The following is a 23,322-nucleotide window of genomic DNA, read 5'->3' as shown; positions in this document are numbered from 1 at the left end:
AAAATGTCACAGCCTCCGGTTTCTATCTGAGGGTCGTTTCCTGCCTCCACTAGTTTCGGGGACCGGTCTCCCCGTTTGGCCTGACCCCTCCACGCAGGTGGATTCGGGCATGCGGTGGCGACTCGCCCGTCCGCACCCCTGGGATCCCTTCGTTCCTCGTTCCTGGAGCCTTCTCCGCTCCTCTTCCTTCCTTCTCCCTCTTACAGGCCTGGGCCTCTGTTACTAGGCCCGCCTCCGGAGCAGAGCTCATGCAGAGCCCCTGCTCCCTGTCACTTCTGCTCAGACTTCTCTGCACTGAACTAAGATGGTGCCCACCTTTTATACTCCCTTCTCAATGCACCCAGGAACTGCTTCCTCCCTGCTCCTGCACTACAGGGTTCCCCTTCCTCAGTGTTCCCTCCCCCCACTCCAGCCAGGGACAGGGACTGTCGTGCCCATCTCAGGTACATATTGGTCGCCCTGCCCCACGGCAATGTGGTGTAATGCATGCAGGAGTCGGGTCCTGATCCACACTCCATCCTTACCTGAGAGTGAGATATCACACCTCTGGGTGAGGTGCAATACCTCTGTAGCAACCGAGCCCTCAGGGTGCTACAGTTCCATTTATCTTCAGCCTAGGTGACGTATTGCGATACAGGGCCGTGATTTTGGCTATAAAAGGGTCCCCTAGACCCCTACCCCAAGTTTTTTAAGAGAATCATATATGGCGTGCCAGGAGACTCTATGGAATGCTTTCTCAGCATCCAACGAGAGTATCTAATTACAAATTTTTAACTGCATCTAGCCCAGGAAATACTTTGTGCCTAGTAGCAGTGTCTGCTAGTCAGCGGATTATCCCGGCTGTTAAGCAAGCTACACCACCTGTAGTTTGGACACTTAATTTTTTCAAAGGAAATGCTTCGGGACCACGGGATACTCAGTGAAGAGCATCAGGAGGCACCCCAAGGCATAGGGGCTGGGACTGGCAGTAGGATGCCTTGCGGTGGACAGCTGAGCTCGATCCTTATAAAAGCTTTTTAACTGCAGCAGCTTTAGTGGACGCTACTGGAGCTGGAATTACGCGGCTGCTGGCATGAGACTTGCCCTCCAATAGATCCTTGTAAATGGATTTAAAGTGTATTCATTCAAATTAGAGAGACAATTTAAATTAAAAAGCTTAGAGCTGCCTCCACCACAGGGGGGCTCGCTCGACCCACCAGCGGACAGGCACCAGTATTGGGAGAGGGGGGCTGGCCGTCAGGGTTCACCGCGGCTCTGGCACAAACCCGGCGACACGGAGGTGGCACGGGCAGGAGCGGACTGGCCGTGTCGGCTTCTCACTTTTTGGATTTTAGAAGGGCATGACATGCCTATATCTGTGTCTCCCCCTCCTTTTACTCCTCCACCTCTTTTCTTTTCACATGACTATATGTACTTGTCACTTTTCCATGTGTTAGTTGTGTCTTCTGAGCAGTTTGTCAGCTTTTGGACACCTTTGAAGGTGTTTTCTATGTGTTTCTATGTGTTTTTGTTTGCCTGCCATTGGTTTTAACGGTGTTCGAAGGTGTTCGACGAACAGTTCGGCGAACACACGGGTGTTCGACGAACCGAACCGAACTCGAACACTACGGGGGTGGCTCAACACTAGTGTTAATCAGTCAGGGAGCAGAGTCTCTTCAGGAGCTCTGCTTCACAAGTGGGGCCTAGTGATAGAGGCCCAGGAGGGTAGCAGAGGAGAAAGTCTCCGTTGTATTGAAGGGATCCCAGGGGGTACAGCGAGTGCGGGACAGCACCCGTGCGCCCCGAATCTGTCAGAAGACAGAGGGATCGTAGGCCCCAAGAAGGGGACCGGCCCCTGGACCAGCCGTGTAACTCCAGGTCTCGGCTGGAAAATCCGGAGGCTTCTGGCTTTTATAATTCAGTTGCCAAAGCCTCATTCTAATCTCCATGAGGGTCAAGCAGGTCCGGGAACTCCAGTAAGACAGGAGGGACTTCAGAGCACCCGAGCGGGACTGAGAGTGGGGAAGCGCAGGGCAGGAGGGAGAAGACCCATTGTGAAGTCGGTCTAGAGAGGAACACAAGAAAGCGGGGCTCTCCTAAACTACCTGAGGAAGAGCTGAACCCCCGTTCTGGCAAACGCAGCGCGACGTGGGAGGCTGACACCCGTACAGTGCACCAGTGGAACTTACATAAGAACTGTGAGTAAAGACTTAGATTACTGCACCGCACTGCCTCCGTCCATTATTTCTGCTGTGCCATCTTTCCCCCTGCACTACAATGCCCAGCGCAACCGACAATATCCACACTGCCCTGGAGCTAGCTCTTCCTGTGGAGAGCCACACCATCCCTGCTGCAGTAACATCAGCTTCAGAGGACTGCTCCGCAGCGGCGGCTCCCTTTGGCCGCATTCCACAGGTGGCGTCACGAACACTTCCCAAAACTACAAACCCCATATAAATAATATTCCCCTTTTTGTTGACCGCCCTGGGCCACGGACCGGGCCAGCCACCGTGATATCCCCCACCAGCATCCGTAGGCCCGGCTGCAGAGTATCCCACGGCTCTGGGGGCGCGTCATAGGTATTTAAGGCAGGTAATAGCTGCTGGATACATAAGGACCTGCTGAAGCACCAGTTGGTGAGAAATGACTGTCATCTTGTAAGCATTCCAATCACCCCTGCAAGCCCTATGTTTTAATTTTCTAATAAAGAAGAAACATTTTAAAGGATGGTCCCTATGTTTTAATTTTCTAATAAAGAAGAAACATTTTAAAGGACGGGGAGTGCAATTCTTCCTCTATTTTTTCATGCAATGCTGTTCAGGCTATTTTACACGTACACGCACCTGTGTTCCTACACGGTCTAGTTCCCTGCTTATCCCCTGCATTAACACTAGGACTACTGGACTCGTGACCCCGCCTAGAACTACTGAAAGGAGTCATTTTGACTCCTTGCTTGTTTTCGTTTATTTTTAGAGTTTCATTTGTGGTTATTTATTAATAATTATATTTTTTGTAATGTATTATTATTGTGAGATCCAACAGTAATGCTTTTGATTGCTTTTTTTCTGCTTTTCTTATTTTTCTACAGAAAATAACAATAATTATAATAGACGTTTTTCAAACATTTTTTTTTATTCAAGTGCACACATATAAACAACAACTGAAGAACAAAAAGGAGAGAAAATGTAGGTGGAGGAGCATAAAAATGAAAATATGGCGCAGAATTCACCTTCTAAACATTTGGTGTTTCGCATTTTAGGCATTGCCTTTGATTTATGGCAGTACATTGCCCACACAAAGACTTACCACAAGTCTTACAATTTCCGACAGATCTATTTTTCTTGCACTTTTCTTTGATCTGGCAAAATTTTGTTTGAACCATCGCTTCTGAGCATGTAGAAACTTGGGACGTGGAACCCTTTTCCCTATCTGTGACATAAGGACCACTCAACTCTCTCACAAGCGTTTGCAAAAATGCCTTGCGTGACATTTTTTGGTGGGTAATCTCCTTGAATATTATCCATGCATTTATACCCGCAAAGTCTAAGGCATTTTCAAATGCATGAACAGGCCATCTCCTTGTGCATGTTCGTGTGGTATATTTTCGTGCCATCTGATCCACTACATCTACTCCATATTTTGTTTCATTGTAAAACTTTACCGTTTCTGGAGTTTTTTTAGCGGAATCAGGCGCAACAACAACATCTGGATGGACGGAACTCAAAATGACAACATTTTTGTTGGGCTTTCCTTGATATACTGTAAGTGTAAAATTGTCTTCATTTCTAAACACTTTAGTGTTGTACAATTCCTCTTTCATGGATTTTATTTCTTTAGGCACTTCTCGCCTTATCTTGTTCAGTGTTCCCACGATGGTTGTTCCTTTGCTTTTTAGCTGTTTAGCTAATTTTACTGAAGTAAAATAATTATCGGTTGTAACATTGCGACCTTTTTTCAAAAACGGGTCCAATAACTTCATTACCACATGGTCAGCTAAATGGTCCTCAGCACGGCGTGTGTCATCTTTGCCTAGATAAGGGAAGCCATTTGCCAGATATTTGCTCCTCTTATCAACAGCTAGCCAATATTTGTGGCCATATTTATCTGGTTTGGAAGGCATGTACTGCGTGAATGGACACCTAGTTTTGCTTGGGAAGAGTTGCTCATCCACCGTTATGTATGGGCCAGGTTTGTAACACGCAATACAATTTTCAATAAACCTGTCCCACACAGTAGAAAATAGAGCAAACTTGTCCGTTTGCAGTCTCTCCGATCGAGTAGATTTCTCATCAAATCTGAGAAACCTCATAATTTCAACAAAGCGGTCCCTAGACATTGTCTCTTTGCAAAACGGTATTCCCCAGTCATTACACCAAATACTGCTAATCGAGTGACGGTTCGTGCCAGATATTCCACGATCATAGAATATCGCAATGAATGCATCTAGCTCCTCATCAGATAGAGTAAACTGTAAATTATTGTTCCTGCATGCTTCTGCAAGCGTACAGTTCTTTATATGTGTCAATATATATGAATCAAAAAATAAACGCCATGCGCTCAAAGGACTATCGATAATGATATTTCTTCTGGCGTATCCTGTAGGGCCAGGTGCTTCTCGAAGAATATTTTGGCTGTCACGCCTACCAGGCAAGTGTTCTCCAATTTCAACAGGTTTCCATTGAATACCATCCGCTGAAACTAGTATTCCTTCAGATTCGCCTTCTCTGGTGTTTGTTGTTGCACTACCTTCGCCGCCATCGTTATCTGTTGTTCTTTCATTTCTGGGACGTTTTGCTGATTTTTTCTGTCCACGACCAGGAGGATGGTCACGAGGCAACATAACTGCATGAGCCCGATCCCCAGTTGATGTGCTTGGAATATCTGTAAAAAAGTTGATGAATATTTAGAATTTTTGTTTTGTAAGGGTCCGTGCACACTGGCTGGATTAGCGGCGGAATATCCGACCGGATATTCTCACCACAATCCGGCCCGTACCTGCCCGCTCAGGTACAGAGCGGAGTTTCATACCTGAAGCTCCGCTCCGAACCCCGGGCTGGAGCCGCTGTCTGGGACGGAGCCGTGCTCGCGCGTAAGCAAGCGCTGCTCTGTCCCTGACAGCGGCTCCAGCCCGGGGTTCGGAGCGGAGCTTCAGGCATGAGCGGGCAGGTACGGCCTGTATTGCGGCAAGAATATCCAGATGGCTATTCAGCCAGAATTCTGCTAGTGTGCACAGGCCCTAACTCAGTGTGTGGAAGAACAAATGAATACACATAACTACTTACCTTCTGGATTTGTTCCTTCTGAGTCTTCAGATTCACTTGATATGTTCTGAGGAATGAAATCTTCATCACTGTCAGAATCAAATACATGTTCCTGCAATTCGGATTCCGATTCATCCTCCGGTATGGATTGCAAAGTAGCCAGAATATCCTGAGGCTTTATCAAACGTCTTCTCTCCATATTCCTCACAAATTCCATAATTCTATATAGTTCCCTGCTGAAAAATAGAAATGAAATGAAAACTAAAAGAAATAATAACTGTTCTGCCACCTTCAAAAGTAGGTGGGCTGAATCAGTTGACAGACAGCTAAACTATTTCATAACAATTCATACCTGTATGAGTCTTCAGAGCTCGTATGTCTGCGTCTGTTCTCTTTGTCTCTTCAGCTGAACTGAAAGTAAAGTTACTATCCAGAATACTGTCTCCTGCTAGGACCTTAGAAAAACACCACCCTTCATTAGCATAAGATAAGAGCCTAGAGTAAACAAGCTATTTTGTTCAGCATTACACAGTAATACAAGCAGGTAAAACACAAGGAAAATGTGAAAAGTTGACATGTAAATTGAACTACATCTATATGAACATCAGGGTAAATAAGACAGAGTGAAAAAATTATGCACAAAACTTTATAGCAACATTTAGTGACAAAAGGACCTCAAAATATAGTAGGGAGTCAAAATGACTCCCTTCAGTAGTTCTTGGTAAATTTTGAAAAAAACGCGCAAATTTTTCACCAAAATTATTTATTCTCACAAAATCTTTTTTCACATCATATTTGAGGAAAAGTCACCGAGTTTCAAGCCGGAATTCTGAAAAATGTAGTCACAGAAGAGAAATAAAAAATGAAAGGAGTCAAAATGACTCCATCAGTAGTTCTAGTGTTAAATGGAGTATGTGTGGATGGTGCCAGCACTCATCTTTGCTGCATATAACCATGTAATTTACACATGCCTCTATCAACAAAGTCTTATCAAAGCCAGGTAACAGGAAATATCTAGAATGAAGTAGTTTATTTAAAAATGACGTACCAAAATGAGACAAAAACTGCTGCTTAACGATGTAAAAAAAACACTGAAAAAATGTAAGTAAACTATTTTCGCTAACTGCTGCAGAAAATGTGCCACATCAAAAACACACCAAATACAGTGGTATGTAAAACTTTGGGCACCCCTGGTCAAAATTACTGTTATTGTGAACAGTTAAGCAAGTTGAAGATGAAATTATCTCTAAAAGGCCTAAAGTTAAACATGACAGATTTTCTTAGTATTTTAGGCAAAAACATTTTAAAAATTGCAAAAAGGAGAATGGGGCGAGGCAAAAGTTTGGGCACCAATGGAGATTTTTGTGCTCAGATAACTTTAACCAAGGTTTCAGACCTTAATTAGCCTGTTAGGGTTATGGCTTGTTCACAATCATCATCAGGAAAGGCCAAGTGATGCAAATTTCCCACCTTTATAAAAATCCAGCCTCCTCTAACCTTGTGCTAAAAAAAACCAGCAGCCATGGGTTCTTCTAAGCAGCTGCCTAGCACTCTGAGAATTAAAATGTTGGTGGCCACAAAGCAGGAGAAGACTGTAAGAAGATAGAAAAGCATTTTTAAGTTGCACTTTCCGCAGTTTGAAATGTTATTAAGAAATTACAGTTAACAGGAACAGTGGAGGTCATGAACATTTCTGGAAGACCAAGAAAAATTTTAGTGAGAGCTGCTCGTACGATTGCTAGAAAGGCAAGTCAGGACCGCCGCTTGACTGCAAAAGACCTTCAGAAGGATTTAGCAGACTCTGAAGTTGTGGTACATTGTTCTACTATTCAGAGACACCTGCACAAATACTGTATGGCCTTCATGGAAGAGTCATCAAAAGAAAACTTCTCCTGCATCCTCACCATAAAATTCAGGGTCAGAAGTATACAAAAGAACAACTTAATAAGTCTGATGCATTTTGGAAACAAGTCCTGTGGACCAATGAGGTTAAAATAGAAATCTTTGGCCACAATGATCAAAGGTATGTGTGGAGAAAAAAGGGCATAGAATTTTAGGAAAAGAACATCTCGCCAACCGTTAAACATGGGGTCATATCATATGGAAAATGTACTCAGGAAACAAAATGTATAAAAAGTGTATGTAATAAAACATTGTTATTTTTTATACACTTTGGTTCCTGAGTACATTTTCTATATGATATGAGCGTTTTTCAGAATTGAACCACTTACCGTTTCCATGGTGGTTTGAAGTACCCAGGGGTGGATTTGTAGACAGATGGTTAGAAATAGTGTTTTCAGGGTACTACAAATTATTGATACAACTCCTCTCTATTACATTAAACATGAGGGTAGATCAATCATGCTTTGGGGTTGTGTTGCAGCCGATGACACGGGGAACATTTCCCGGGTAGAGGTAAGAATGGATTCAATGAATTCTTGATGCAAACATAACACCATATGTAAAAAGCTGAAGTTGAGAAGAGGATGGCTTCTACAAATAGATAATGATTAGTGATGAGCGAGCACTAAAATGTTCAGATGCTTGTTAATCGGACCAAGCAATTTCTAATACTCGGATGCTCGTTTCGAATAACGATTATAATGGGAGTCCATGGGAAATCTGAGCATTTTTCCGGCCGACCATACAAGGAGGTCTGGGGGGCAGTGAAAATGTTGAAATTGATGGAAAAAGTACTGAATGGAAGGAGAACAGTATGGAGAAGATTCCTGGAAGCATCTCTGACTCCCAGATCGCTGCTGAGAACAATGGTGTCATACTTTTACTCCACTTTAAGGACTGAAAATAAAACATTCAAAGTCGAAGAGAAATTGGAATTTACAGGAAAAAAATGATAATAAACATTATTTCTTGCATAATGACTTTAAAAAGGATTTAAAAAAAATAATTTAAGTAAACCAAAATTGACATTTTTATTAAAAAATTGGAAATTTTAGTGTAATTTATGAAGGAAGCAAGAAGTGCCACAAATTCACAAATTAGATGGAAGAGAGACTCAGATACTGCCTGTCTTAGACATAAAGGAGGGCCTCATACACATTCTGGTCAAATTGTCATGTAGTGGTACTCCTACACTCATAATGGCTATGCACTAAGTGCAAAGCCTGCCAAAAATTACAAGTAGGGTCATCCATACACCCTTGAAGGCACCAACTGTAGTGCCTCATTCAAATATTGTGAACAAAGTTTAGTTGTGGCACTCCTACACTCATAAAAGCTCTGCATACAGTGCAAAACCAGAAAAAAATTATAAGGAGAGTCATCCATACACACTTGAAGGCACCAACTGTAGTGACTCAGTCAAATATTAAGAAAGTGTAGTTTTGATACTCCTACACTCATAAAGGCTCTGCACACAGTGCAAAGTTATAAAGAAATTCTAAGCAGGGTCATCCATAGACCATTGCAGGCAACAACTGGAGGGCCTCATTCACATATTGAAGATTAAAAACACTTTATGTACTACTCTCATCTGGCGGTGTAGAAAAGTCGGGGCTAATCCAGGCTTTGTTCATTTTTATCAGAGTAAGCCTGTCAGCATTTCTGTTGATGGGTGAAAGTGCCTGTCTGTTATGACCCCCTTGGCGGCACTAAAAACACGCTCAGACAAGATGCTAGTGGCAGTGAAACCCAATAGTTGAAGATCACAGAGGAATTAGGGAGTATGCTGGTTTGGTCAGCCAGGTATTGCTTGACCATCTTTAAAAACTTTTCCCTTCTTGTCAAAAATACCCTGCTATCAGGGCCTGTATGCTGGGAGGGTCTCATGAAATTGGCCCGGGCCTTTGACATTGTATCACTGCCTCTGCTGTACCTGGTGTATGTCTCCCTCGCCTCTCATCCTGGTTGAGCATAAAGCTTGCCCCCTGCAGCTAGTGTTGTCTGATGGTAATTTTTTCATTACATTTTCAACAATGGTCTTCTGGTATAGCATCATTTTAGTAAACCTCTCTACCTCAGGAAGAAGAGATACAAAGTTCTCCTTGTAGCGTTGGTCTAACAGAGTTAACAACCAGTACTCTTTTTGGGTCAAGGTGAATATAACGCGAGGTCACTAGAAAGGCAGCAATACATAAAGTCGGCCATATGTGTCAAGCTCCCTACAGCCAACACTTCCCTGTCTCCACCATGATGACAACTCTCCATGTCCTCCTCCTCACTCTCTTCCTCCTCAGCCCATCCATGTATGAGAGACAGGACGAAGTTTGTGTGGGTACTAGCCTCTGTTGCGCTAGCAACCAGCTCCTGTTCATCCACCTCATCCTTTTAATCCAATCCCCTCAGAGCAGTTGAGATGAGTCTGGGATGCGTAGTATGTCCCTGTCTAATGTCTTCCTGTATCTCCACCTGGTCCACATACAAAGCTTCATGTTTAATTGTGAGCAGCAGCTGTTTAAGTAGGCACAGAACTGGGATCATTGCACTGATTATGGCGTCATCGCTGCTCAAAATCTTTGTGGAGTCCTCAAAGTCTTGGAAAACTGCACAAAAGTCAGACATCTATGCCCACTCTTCAGTTGTTATGTGCGGAAGCTGACCCGAATACCAACAGGCATGTTGGAGCTCGTATTAAACAACTGGCCTCTGCTGCTCACAAAGCCTTGTCAGCATGTGCAGTGTGGAATTCCAGTTTGTGGTCATGTCGCATACCAGTCAGTGAGCTGGCACTTGCATACACTGCTGCAGCACTGCCAGAGCAGAAATGGGCGCTGATGCTGTGTAGCTTGACAAGAAGCTCTGGCAAATCTGGGTAGCTTTTCATAAACCACTGACACACCTAGTTGAGAACATGGGCCAAGCATGGTATGTGTATAGGCTTGCCAAGTTTCACAGCTGCCACCAGCTTACTGCTATTGTCACACACGATCATGCCTGGTTGTAGGTTCAGGGTCAAGAGCCATAGATCTGTCTGGTCTGTTGTCGCTTCGCCGAGGCAGGGCTGAAGAGCTTCTATCTTCTGACTGATGTGGACGACATGCTCTGAGATAACAAATCAGAGATGGAGCAGGAGGGGGTGCAAGAACTGGTGTAGAAGGTGGAGGAGGTGGAGGAAACCCTGATAGAAATGGGGCCAGCAATCCTTGGTATAGATAGCACATGTGCCATGCCAGGGCGGGACTCTGCGCTGGTTTCCACAATGTTCCCCCAGTGTGCCATCAGGGAAATGTAACATCCCTGACCCCAAGTGCTTGTCCACGTGTTGGTCGTTAAGTGGACAATCCCAGTAAGTGCATTGGTAAGGGCACGGGTGATGTTCCTGGACATGTGTTGGTTCAAGGCAGGGACATCACACCGGGAGAAATAGTGGTGGCTGGTGACCGCGTACTGAGGGACGGCTACCGCCATGAGTCTGCGGAAATCCTCCATGTCCACAAGCCTAAATGGCAACATTTCCACTTCAAGCAGCCTGGAAATGTGCCCGTTTAGCATATGGGCCTGTGGGTGGGTGGCTGGGAACTTTCTGGGATAGGGACAACTGAACGCTGTGCTGGGACAAGGATTTGGAAGTGCCTGATGATGGTGCCTCAGAATGTACAAGGACAGGTGCAGGGCGGGAGGCATCTCTGCCAGTGTCATGGACAGAGAAAATCACCAAGCACAGGGAAAGAGGCAGTGGTGTCACCATTTGGCATGAATTGTGGACCCAGGTGTTCGGCCAACCAAGTTGGGTGCTTAGATGACGTGCCTGATCATGCTGGTGGTGGTTAGGCTCTTAGTGGTCAGGCTCCTTCTGATCTTGGCATGGCACGGGTTGAAAATGACCATTTTTTTTGTCTCAGAACTCTCTTTAAAGAAGTTCCAGACAGGGAACAGCTAACTCTTTGACGGAGAAATTCAACAGTATCGGTGCTCTGCGGAAAAGTTGCCCACCTTCTCCCTCTTCTCACCCACTGCCTCTTCCTGTCTGCTTCGCTGTCAATCTTTCCCCCGCAGCACTGGTGTCCTCGCTATGCATGCCAGCTTCCCAGGTTGGGTCAGTGACTTTGTCATCCCACGCTTCACTCATCACTAAGAATGATTCTAAACATGTGTCAAAATCCACAATAGACTACCTCTTTAAAAGGTGCAAGCTAAAGGTTTTACAATGGCCCTCACAGTTCCCTATTCTGAACATCAATGAAAATCTATGGCTATACCTCAAAATAGCAGTGCATTCAGTACAACCCAGGAATCTCACAGAACTGGAAGAATTTTCCAAGGAAGAATGGATGAAAATCCCTAAAACAAGAATTGAAAGACTCTTGTCTGGCTACAAAAAGCGTTTACAAGGTGTGATACTTTCAAAATGGGGTGCTACTAGGTACTAAACATGCAGGATGCCTAAACTTTTGCATCGGCCCATTTTCCTTTTTGTAAATTTGAAAATATAAAAGATTAAAATATTTTAATTTTTTTTTGCCTAAAATACAAAGGAAATGTGTCATCTTTAACTTGAGGCCTTTTAGAGATCATTTCTTCTTCAACTTGCTTAACTGTTCACAATAACAGTAATTGTGACCAGAGATGGCCAAAATTTTACATGCCACTGTATTCACTGTGTAAATTTAACCTTCAGGTCTGATTTTTTATTCTGGTTATGTCCCTTATAATCTGCTGTGCTTGGTTTGAGCAGTCGTTCTGTGCTGGTCAACTACCTATAAGGGCAGTGATGGGCTGCAATATTCACATGATATTGTGTTCAATAGGTGAAGTAATGCTTTTTTTCCTAACATTACTTCATTTTATCCCTTGAAGAACTTGGACACGTTTAGCACTATTTATCAGGTTTAACTTCAGTACCTCAGTTAACCCCAAATGTCTACCCACCCTACTGAATCATGTTCACATTGAGCACATTTTTTGCAGATATATCAGCTTCATTTATCTGAATGCAGGGGCATAATGACTGCGGTTGCGAAAGTCGCGGCTGCGACCGGGCTCGGCAAGTCAGTGGCCCAGCTGGTGAGGGTCCGCGCGCCACAATACACGCTGCCAGCCAATCAGAGGCCAGCAACTGACGTCGGCGTGCACATGATGGAGCACATGGCAGTGACATCACACACTCACGTCGCACGCCGAGTCCTGCTGACTTCACAAGAGGACGCGCTGCGTGGGAGGGAAGGAATGGTGAGTATTTATTTATTTTTTTAAAAATCATTGGCCATACTACTATGGATGTCTATGGGGTGCATTATGCTGCTATGGATGTCTATTGGGTGCATTTTACTACTATGGATGTTTATGGGGTGCATTATACTACTATGGATGTCTATGGTATGCATTATACTACTATGGATGTCTATGGGGTGCATTATACTACTATGGATGTCTATGGGATGCATTATACTACTGTAGATGTCTATGGGGTGCACTATACTACTGTGGATGTCTATAGGGTGCATTATACTACTGTAGATGTCTATGGGGTGCATTATACTACTATTAATGTCTATGGGGGTGCATTATACTAATATGGATGTCTATGGGAGTGCATTATACTACTATGGATGTCTATGGGGGTGCATTATACTACTGTGAATGTCTATGGGGTACATTATACTACCATGGATGTCTATGGGGAGCATTATACTACTTTGAATGTCTATGGGATGCATTATACTACTGTGGTTGTTTATGGGGTGCATTATACTACAGTGGATGTCTATGAGGGTGCATTATACTACTGTGGATGTCTATGGGGTGCATTATACTACTGTAAATGTGTATGGGTGCATTATACTACTGTGGATGTCTATGGGGTGCATTATCCTACTATGGATGTCTATGGGGTGCATTATACTAATGTATATGTCTATGGGGTGCATTATACTACTATTGATGTCTATGGGGTGCATTATACTAATATGGATGTCTATAGGATTGCATTATACTACTATGGATGTCTATGGGGGTGCATTATACTACTATGGATGTCTATGGGGTGCATTATACTACTATGGATGTCTATGGGGTGCATTATACTACTTTGGATGTCTATGGGATGCATTATACTACTGTGGATGTCTATGGGATGCATTATACTACTGTGGATGTTTATGTGGTGCATTATACTACAGTGGATGTCTATGAGGGTGCATTATGCTACTGTGGATGTCTATGAGGGTGCATTATACTACTGTGGATGTCTATCGGGTGCATTATACTACTGTAAATATCTATGGGGTGCATTATACTACTGTGGATGTCTATGGGGTGCATTATCCTACTGTGGATATCTATTGGTTGCATTATCATACTATGGATATCTATGGGGTGCATTATACTACTATTGTTGACTATGGGGGTGCATTATACTACTATTCTAGACTATGGGGGTGCATTATACTACTATTGTTGACTATGTGGTGCATTATACTTTATGGAGGACTATGAGCTGTGCATTATACTACATGGATGATTATGAGCTGAGCAGTATATTATATGGAGGACTATGAGGAGTGTATTTACACTTCTTCTATGGAGCCCCATGTCTTCTATGTACGCCCCTGGTGAGTATAATGGTTTATTTTCTTCTATACGTTAAAGAACAGTGGCAGAAAGGGGGGCATATATACCACAATGGGGCCCGGGATTAGGGACACATATACCATGATGGAGGACACATATATAAAATTTATTCAGGATGGGGGGGGGGAGTATTCAGGATGGGTGAGGATGGGGGCTTGGTCCAAATCTTGTACAGAGGCACATCAGACTATAGTTACGCCAGCATCTAACTGCCAGCATCTTAAAGATGGCCAGACAGCTCAGGGTCCATTTAAGAACCCTAGGACAGCTTGACCATATTATCTGTTGTTAGGGATAACTTTGGTATGCCCCTAAAAGCTGCTTTTGTACTTTTCTTACAGTCTAATTTCTTGTTATTTAGGTATATGCCATTGATTTAAATGGTAAAGTGACAATTAAAAATTTCCGTTCGATTTCAAAAAGAAAAAATCTGGAAAATGAACATAGTTCCAGGACAGTCCTCATAACAGCACCACGGGAAGTTATCCTTCTGACTTTTGCTGGAATGGGAACACAGGTTAGAAGGACCCAGTCACAAATACCCTCTAGTATTTTTCCTGTCCCTACAGAGGACTGCTAGATAGCGATGAGAGGAATGATTCTCAGGACTCCGGTCCAGCATCCAGGTCAATGGTACCAGACTGCTAAGCAGGGGGCCTGTGAATCTCTTACCTTACGGTGTCCCGGGCACCGCATTTGATTTGTAACGTTGCAAAAATGACGTTGTGGGAGTTGAAGCTAATCAAAGCCTGTGACAGGGACACCGGAAGATAAGAGTTTTGCTGGCCTCGATCTAGTCACCAGGTATTATAGATCTGGACTAGTGTTGAGCGACTATGAATTGTGAACCCCTTAGATGAGCACGCTCAGGTGCTCGCTGAGTATTTGCGGCGTGCTCGGCATCAATGAAAGTGTTGCCGCGGCTGCATGTGTCACATTTGTCATACACTCACAGGTTTATATCAAAAAGGTCAACAAATATTCCTCCAATATAGATATATTACACACATAAACCACAGTCGTATAAACTTGGTTTTAAAGGAAGATATACTACAAATCTAATGAAATCATTATTTTTATTTCATCAATTTAAGAACATGATAAAAGACAAGTAAAAGCAGGTACCTTGAAAACTAATCAAAGAAGACCTTTCCAGATCAGCTTAAACACATGTAGCATTACTTATTCTCAGAGAAATATCTACGCAGATGCCAATATTGCACCAATCCCAAATAATAAGTGGCTATGACAGCTAATATTGCATTACTCCCATAAATATAAAGTGCTAAGAAAAAGTTTTTTTCTTTAAGCAGTGCTATGCACAATACATTCAGATATAGGGCAAGAATTATTTGGACAAATATCACTTCCTATATATGGATAAAATCATGCAATGATCATATATAAATGTGAAGTGCTCCAATAAATAAATAAATAATGTTAAATGTAATATATTACAAATATAAAGTGCCTAAAGAAAATATTTGGACAAGTGTCTCTCCCTATATCTAGGCAAAAATATTCAGTATGCACATTTATAATTCATACCTTCACATAATAACAAAAGAGTTACACTTTTCAGAAATTCAAGTAAACATTTGATATTGCTGGAGAACAAATGATGGGTGCACATAAAGACATCAAAGCTTAAACAACCATTATACTATACTAGATGGTGGCCAGATTCTAACGCATCGGGTATTCTAGCATATGTCTCCCGACCCTCCTTTATAATGCCCCATGCAGGAAGTCACATCCCCCGTATATAATACCCCATGCATATAATACCCCATGCAGAATGTCACATCCCCCGTATATAATACCCCATGCAGGATGTCACATCCCCCCTATATAATGCCCCATGCAGGAAGTCACATCCCACTATAGTGTCCCATGAAGGATGTCACATCCCACCTATATAATACCCCATGCAGGATGTCACATCCCCCCTATATAATACCCCATGCAGGATGTCACTTGTTCCCCCATATAATGCCCCATGCAGGCTGTCACATCCCCCCTATATAATACCCCATGCGGGATGTCCCATCCCCCCATAGTGCCCCATGCAGGTCCCCTATGGCCCCATACAAAAAAAAATCCAATACTCACCTCACTGCTTCTCTGAACTCCAGCGTAGCCGGCATCTTCACGCTGTGCGATGTGACCGGTCAGGAGAGAGCGCGGTGTAAACGTCACCGCGCCCTCTGACCTGAGACATCACAGAGCTGCAGCGGAAGACACAGGAGCTGCTGCGCAGGCACGGGGAGGGGTAAGTATGACGCCGGGTGCCGGGGTCCTGATCGAGCGGGGGGAGGGACGGGAGAAGAGGGGAGAGGAGAGGAGGGGAGAGGAGGGGTAAGGAGAGGAGGGGAGAGGAGGGGAGGGGTATCACATTTGTCCTCGGGAGATAAGCGGCCATAGCCGCTGATCTTCCAACGATAGCCGCATGTAGGTCAGCGGCGCCTGCGGTCGGGGGACTTATGCTGCGAAAAGCCGGCTGCATCTCCCGGCTGCATCGCCGCTGACCTCCGTGCCACACATGAGCCGCTAATGGCTGCCATGTTTTTCTGAAATGCCGCGTCGCTGATTGGCCGCGGCCAGACCAATCAGCGACCCGGGATTTCCAGGAAAGACAGACAGACAGAAAGACAGACAGGATAAGACAATTATATAGATAGATCACTTACACATGAATTGTTTGTACTGGTATATGCCTGGAGGTCTCCTTAGAAAGGAACTGCCCCGACGACGCCGTTTCGCTATATACTTCTTCAATGGGGGTGTGCAGTGTATATGTAGCATTCCGTTTATATAAGTCCCTTACCAGCTGATTTGGGTCATAGTCATTGCCGGAGTGGTCTCGGCGCATGCCCACATTACTGGGAATCCCGTGTGTGAAACATGACTTCCGGAATATGGCGCCTGACACGCATGCGGTGGAACGCACGCTGTGTCTAGTGCGCAAAACCGGAAGTCCCGCGGGTCCGTTCACGCGCATGCGCACTCTCCACAATGAGTTCCCCATATAGAAGTAGTGGTGTTTGACTGGGGCGTGTCGCTAACAACACATCAGAGAATGTAGATATTATTAAGTTTAAAGGATTAAACTAACTACACAATTCATCATATATAAGACTGGAGACAGTACTGGGTATGATGTAATGAAAACAACAATTAAATGTGAATGTAAAGTAAATACCATGTGAAATGGTGTCAATGTGATGCATATAAACTAATATCAATAATGAATATGTAATTATGTGGTGATGGAGTGAATATGGGACTAGTGAACCAAGTATGATGTAAAGATAGTGAAAATATGAGGGTATAAATAAGTGTGAGAGGTGCTCTGAGTGTGTAGGTAAAAAAGGGAGTAGTGAAGAGTAAGGAATGAGAAAAAACTAATTAAAGTGATATATGCGTGAATAATAATAATATATATTAAATAAATTCATATTTACAATATATAAACTCCAGACATAAAAAAGGTATATCAACACCAAACAAATACAAAAAAAGTCCATTGCTGTCTTTTTATCCAGTTTCCAATGGGAGAGAATTTCCTGATCTTTCCTGAGGTTACCGCTCACTATAGCAGGCTCATAACCATGATAAACAACGGGTTACTAGGTGCGCGTGTGCCCCTAGTAACCTGATGTTTATCATGGTTACCAGCCGGATCGCTGCTCCCGCTGGTCACACACAGCGATGTGTGCTGACCAGCGGGAGGGCAACGACCAAAAAATGGTCCAGGACACTTTGCAGCGATCAGTGACCTCACAGCAGGGGCCTGATCGCTGCAAAGTGTCACACATAGCGACATCGCTGGTGAGGTCGCTGTTCCATCACCAAAACCGTGACTCAGCAGCGATCTCGCTAGCGATCTCGCTATGTGAGACGGGGGCTTAAGGTTCGATAGGTTCACTACCTTCAACCGGTCATCTTGCTTCCTGCTGGGTTTCTTCGAGAATATTGCAGGGTACTTTCTTTGTTGTAATCTTGTATTGGGTCTCATCTGCTCAGTAATTTCTTCAGTCTCACTACATGAGGTACTGGTTTCTGAACCAGATTGTTCACCAATGAAGACGTCATTGTATTAGATTGGTTTTGGGTCTTACGTTTAGGTAATTGCCATTTAAAGATCTTATTATTCTCATAATCTTGTAAGTCCCGTATATATTTCTTTTGTTTGGTTTTACTTATCTCAGTTTCCCACTTGTCAATATCACTCTCCACTGTTTTAAGATAGGTGTCAAGCCTATCAGAATTAATCTCCTTTCGCAGGTTGTTATATAGATCCTCTATTTTTCTATCAATTTCATTAAGAGATATAGTATTTTTCTCAATAATTATTTTCAGAAATTCCATGGAGCAAATACTAGCGGCGTTTTTCCACCTATTAATAAGATCCATTTCCTCCAGGTCAAAAGATGGATAGACCTGTACCCGTAACCCCCTAGGGATAATTTTTTGTTCACAATAATTTTCCAGTGTTATCTTATTCCACAATATCCTGAGTTTTCTCTGAATTTCAGTTCTATATTGCATCATTAGGTCCCTATTTTCCCTTGTGGGATCCTGTACGGCACCTGAAAGGCCCTGCTTAAACATGTCAGATGCTTTGGATCTCCAGGCTGTCTCCCTGGCTTTAAAATCCATTTCAAATTATTAGACCATCTGTTCAAAAAACAGTACACAATTAGTTTATATCAAAAAGTTCAACAAATATTCCTCCAATATGGATATATTACACACATAAACCACAGTCGTATAAACTTGGTTTTAAAGGAAGATATACTACAAATCTAATGAAATCATTATTTTTATTTCATCAATTTAAGAACATGATAAAAGACAAGTAAAAGCAGGTACCTTGAAAACTAATCAAAGAAGACCTTTCCAGATCAGCTTAAACACATGTAGCATTACTTATTCTCAGAGAAATATCTACGAAGATGCCAATATTGCACCAATCCCAAATAATAAGTGGCTATGACAGCTAATATTGCATTACTCCCATAAATATAAAGTGCTAAGAAAAAGTTTTTTTCTTTAAGCAGTGCTATGCACAATACATTCAGATATAGGGCAAGAATTATTTGGACAAATATCACTTCCTATATATGGATAAAATCATGCAATGATCATATATAAATGTGAAGTGCTCCAATAAATAAATAAATAATGTTAAATGTAATATATTACAAATATAAAGTGCCTAAAGAAAATATTTGGACAAGTGTCTTTCCCTATATCTAGGCAAAAATATTCAGTATGCACTTATAATTCATACCTTCACATAATAACAAAAGAGTTACACTTTTCAGAAATTCAAGTAAACATTTGATATTGCTGGAGAACAAATGATGGGTGCACATAAATACATCAAAGCTTAAACAACCATCATACTATATTACTTACACGTGAATTGTTTGTACTGGTATATGCCTGGAGGTCTCCTTAGAAAGGAACTGCCCCGACGACGCCGTTTCGCTATATGCTTCTTCAATGGGGGCGTGCAGTGTATATGTAGCATTTCGTTTATATAAGTCCCTTACCAGCTGATTTTGGGTCATAATCATTGCCGGAGTGGTCTCGGCGCATGCCCACATTACTGGGAATCCCGTGTGTGAAACATGACTTCCGGAATATGGCGCCTGACACGCATGCGGTGGAATGCACACTGTGTCTAGTGCGCAAAACCGGAAGTCCCACGGGTCCGTTCACGCGCATGCGCACTCTCCACAATTAGTTCCCCATATAGAAGTAGCGGTGTTTGACTGGGGCGTGTCGCTAACAACACATCAGAGAATGTAGATATTATTAAGTTTAAAGGATTAAACTAACTACACAATTCACAAAGGGTTTAACATTCTCCCCATCCTCATATTTAGATCAATTCACGGTGGTGAAAGATCTGCACCTTTTCGCTAGGAAAATAATCCTACAAAAGCTTCACTTCAAATCTGATCTGGATTCACTTTTCCCTACTGAATTGGAAAAGAGGGCCCTTAAAGATCTTGAGGATTTAGAAAAAGAAAGTGCACAGAGCATTGGAGGTAGGTTCCCTATGCATCTGATTAAGAAATCAAAATTTTTTCCCCTGCTCTCGACATGTTCGGCTGTAGATGTTTTCACTAAAATGGTGACTACTGAAATTGAGTCACTTCCACATGCACCCAGAGGTTGGTTAAATCTAAATCCAGAGGAAAAATTGGCCCTTGAAAATCTGAAAAAATTGCCAAATGTAGTCATAAAACCAGCCAATAAAGTCGGGAACTTAGTTATTTGGCCACAACATTTGTATGAGAAACAGGCAAACAAAATTTTAGATTTTCCGGGTTGTTACCAAAGACTTACATACAATCCATTGACCCAATTTCAGTCTCAATTAGTTGCATAAGGACCACATGGACCCCCCTGGGAGACCCATAATTTCTGGCAATGGGAGTCTCTGTGAAAATATCTGTATTATTATAGATTTTTATCTACAGCCTCTGGTTCACACATTGCCATCATATATCAAAGACTCTACTGAAGCCTTGAAAAGAATGGATTCAGTACATTTAGAGACTGGATCACTGATGGTGACTGTAGATGTCGAGGCACTTTATTCATCGATTAGACATCAGGATGGATTGAAGGCAGTATCCTTGTTTTTGTATGAGAGTAATATTGAGAGATCCATGTCTACGTTAATTGTGACTCTGCTCAAATTTGTCCTTGAACATAATGCCTTCATTTTCAACAAGAAAATCTATTTACAGAAACAGGGTACTGCGATGGGGTCCTCTTGTGCCCCCTCGTATGCAAATTTATTTTTGGGGGCGTGGGAAAGACATCTTTTCCAGAGTGATGACATCGATGACATCCACCTCGTACAGGGGTGGATGAGGTTCATCGATGACATCTGGTTCATCTGGGAGGGTAAAGCTGTTCAATTGGAGAGATTTATGGAGCGATTGAACAATAACGATCTAAACATCAAATTAACATTCCAATATGGGAAAAAGGTCAATTTTTTGGACCTACACATTTGGACCACTGGTAGTGGGTATTTTATGACAGATGTATATAGAAAAACTACCGCTACCAACACCATATTGCACAGCACTTCCTCCCACCCACCCTCTACCATTAGAGGCATTCCCGTTGGCCAGTTTTTGAGACTGAGACGGATTTGTAAGGACAATGAGTCTTTTCAGCACCAATCACGGGATCTCACAAGGCGCTTTAAGGATCGTGGATACAGCAATAGGAACATAAAGGCTGGGTATAAGAGAGCAGTAAACACTGACAGGCAACAACTGCTATATGGTAAAAGTGATATCAAGGATGACAAACCCGACGCCAAGGATTGCGGGCCCTGGGTCAATCAGGGTTGCCCCCATATATTAAAGCTCCTACACCTCCTCCTCAGCCTCCATCTCTTAAATGACCACATCAGTCGGAAGCTGGAAGCACTCCAGCACTGGCTCGGCCAAGCTACAACAGTGTCTGCTGAAGCTAATAAGCTTAGGTGACAAACCGCACACAGCTGCAGAGTTGTTGACAGCTGTAACAGAGCATGCAGATCTGTGGCTGTCACCGCTGAACCTACAGCCAGGCATGGTCGTGTGTGACAATAGCCGGAACCTGGTGGCAGCTCTGAAGCTAGGAAACCTTGCACATGTACCATGCCTGGCCCATGTGCTCAACCTCGTGGTTCAGCGGTTTCTCAAAACCTACCCTGATCTGCCTGAGCTGCTTCTCACAGTATGCCGCGTGTGTGCCCATTTTCAAAAGTCCGCTACAGTTTCCGCTGCCCTCGCAGTACTTCAGCAGCATTTTCAGCTTCCAGCTCACGACTAGTGTGCGATGTCACCATGCGTTGAAACTCAATGTTACATATGTTGGGAAGGATTTGTGAGCAGTTGTTGAGTACCAGCTACAACACATCCATTGGGATTCAGGTCAGCCTCCCCACATAAGAGCTGATGAGTGCACAGTCCTTTTAGAGGACCTAGGACATCGAGACTCGGTACATTATCTTTCTCCACTAGTTCTGACAGTGATAGCTCTTAACGTACCCCTTATTTTTTAGAGCACAGACACGGAAGAGGTCCAAGAAACCGGCAAGGAGGGGCAGGAGACACACAGCTGACAACTTCGTCTCGGATGCAGACTCGATCACAGGTACCATGGAACAAATAGTGTACAATATATCATCATATAATCTTTCCCCCGTGGAACTTTCCATACTACAGAGAGGCCTCTCGTTCTGCCCTACTCCTAATTTCAATGAATTTCTCTTAGATCAGGAACTTCACCGTTTTTTTAGGACACTACGATTAAAAGTCCACTTTCAAGAAAATCCTGCAACTACTGGTCATACGCATCCTCCAATTCAGAATGAGGTTGACTCATTTTTTTCCAATCAGGGTTTCACACTTAAGGATCTGAAATTACACATGGCTAGTAACTTTAGCCCACCCAGATCCTACCATCCTGTCGAGATTTATATATCCCTCGTCAAAAGGGATATAACTACCAAGGTACTGCTTATCCAGAATGGTCACCTATGGATCCAACGCAATTTCTCACAGATGGAAATACGGGCAGTGAATGACCTTAAAATGAATAAACAGATTGTGATTAAACCTGCCGACAAAGGCGGAGCCATCGTAGTTATGGATAGATGATATTATGTTTCTGAAATATATTCGCAATTGAATGATAAAAGCATATTCTTACCATTGTCACATGATCCTACGTTTGATATAGCCAGAGAAATACGAGAATTGGTGGGCCGTTTCAAATCCCAGGGAGTAATTGATAATAAATTGGGTGATTTTCTTATTAATCAACATCCGGTTATTCCGTTTTTTTATACCCTTCCGAAAATACATAAAAATTTACACTCTCTCCCAGGTAGACCAATAGTGGCATCCACCAATTCACTGTTATCACCTTTAGCCTTTACTTTAGAAAAGATTCTCACCCCTCTGCTGTGCCATATACCATGATATCTTAGGGATACCTCCCACTTTTTGGCATCCATTAAGGACTTGAGCTCCATTCCATTGGGTAGTATACTTGTTACCCTACATGTAAACAGTTTATACACGAACACTGAGCACATGAGAGGTATCCAGGCAGTTGAAACATTTCTTGATGAATTTACGGACTTTGGTACTTTACAAAAGGAATTTTGCATATCGATACTTAAGCTTATTTTGTCAAAAAATGTTTTCATGTTTGAGGATCAATTTTTTAAGCAAATGACTGGCACAGCAATGGACTCAAATGTGGCGCCTCAGTACGCCAAGATCTATCTATATGGCACAATTTGAATCCACCCATATTTACCCCAATGTCCTCTTCCAGAGGCATGCTTTACTCTGAAAGAGGTACATTGATGATATTTTTCTCATATGGCAAGGAGATCAAACTTCTCTTGACACGTTTTTTGAGGTCATCAATCTTGCGGTACCACGGCTTACCTTTATGCTACATTCCCATCCCCATAGGATCAGTTTTCTGGATACCTATGTTATCTTGAATCAGGAGG

At 43.0% G+C, this 23,322-nt stretch overlaps 1 protein-coding gene across 1 annotated transcript; it reads right to left on the bottom strand.

Annotated features, from left to right (window-relative positions):
• Positions 1-3,211: 3,211 nt before the first annotated feature.
• LOC141161290 (uncharacterized) lies at positions 3,212-22,830 on the bottom strand. The gene is made up of 9 exons (XM_073646102.1): positions 22,792-22,830; positions 22,515-22,645; positions 22,356-22,463; positions 20,613-20,705; positions 17,891-18,228; positions 17,701-17,831; positions 14,442-14,518; positions 5,262-5,476; positions 3,212-4,860 (listed from the first exon to the last, which is right to left on the bottom strand). Exons 1-9 carry the CDS (start codon positions 22,828-22,830, stop codon positions 3,212-3,214), a joined length of 2,781 nt encoding a protein of 926 aa, XP_073502203.1.
• Between the last annotated feature and the right edge of the window lie 492 nt (positions 22,831-23,322).

This window comes from Phyllobates terribilis, unplaced genomic scaffold (assembly GCF_046119375.1).
Source record: "Phyllobates terribilis strain yellow unplaced genomic scaffold, ASM4611937v1 Scaffold_9__5_contigs__length_417890890, whole genome shotgun sequence".
Lineage (NCBI taxonomy): Eukaryota > Metazoa > Chordata > Amphibia > Anura > Dendrobatidae > Phyllobates > Phyllobates terribilis.
This window is presented reverse-complemented; position numbering and strand designations above follow the sequence as displayed.

What these genes read in the sequence shown, in the direction of transcription:
- LOC141161290 (XM_073646102.1), bottom strand. Translation starts at nt 22,830, where the DNA reads ATGGAGCTCAAGTCCTTAATGGATGCCAAAAAGTGGGAG. An exon ending in TATATCAAACGTAGGATCAT is followed by an intron (nt 22,464 to 22,514) that starts GTGACAATGGTA and finishes AATATATTTCAG; the next exon opens with AAACATAATATCATCTATCC. An exon ending in GTCATCACTCTGGAAAAGAT is followed by an intron (nt 18,229 to 20,612) that starts GTCTTTCCCACG and finishes AATTATCCCTAG; the next exon opens with GGGGTTACGGGTACAGGTCT.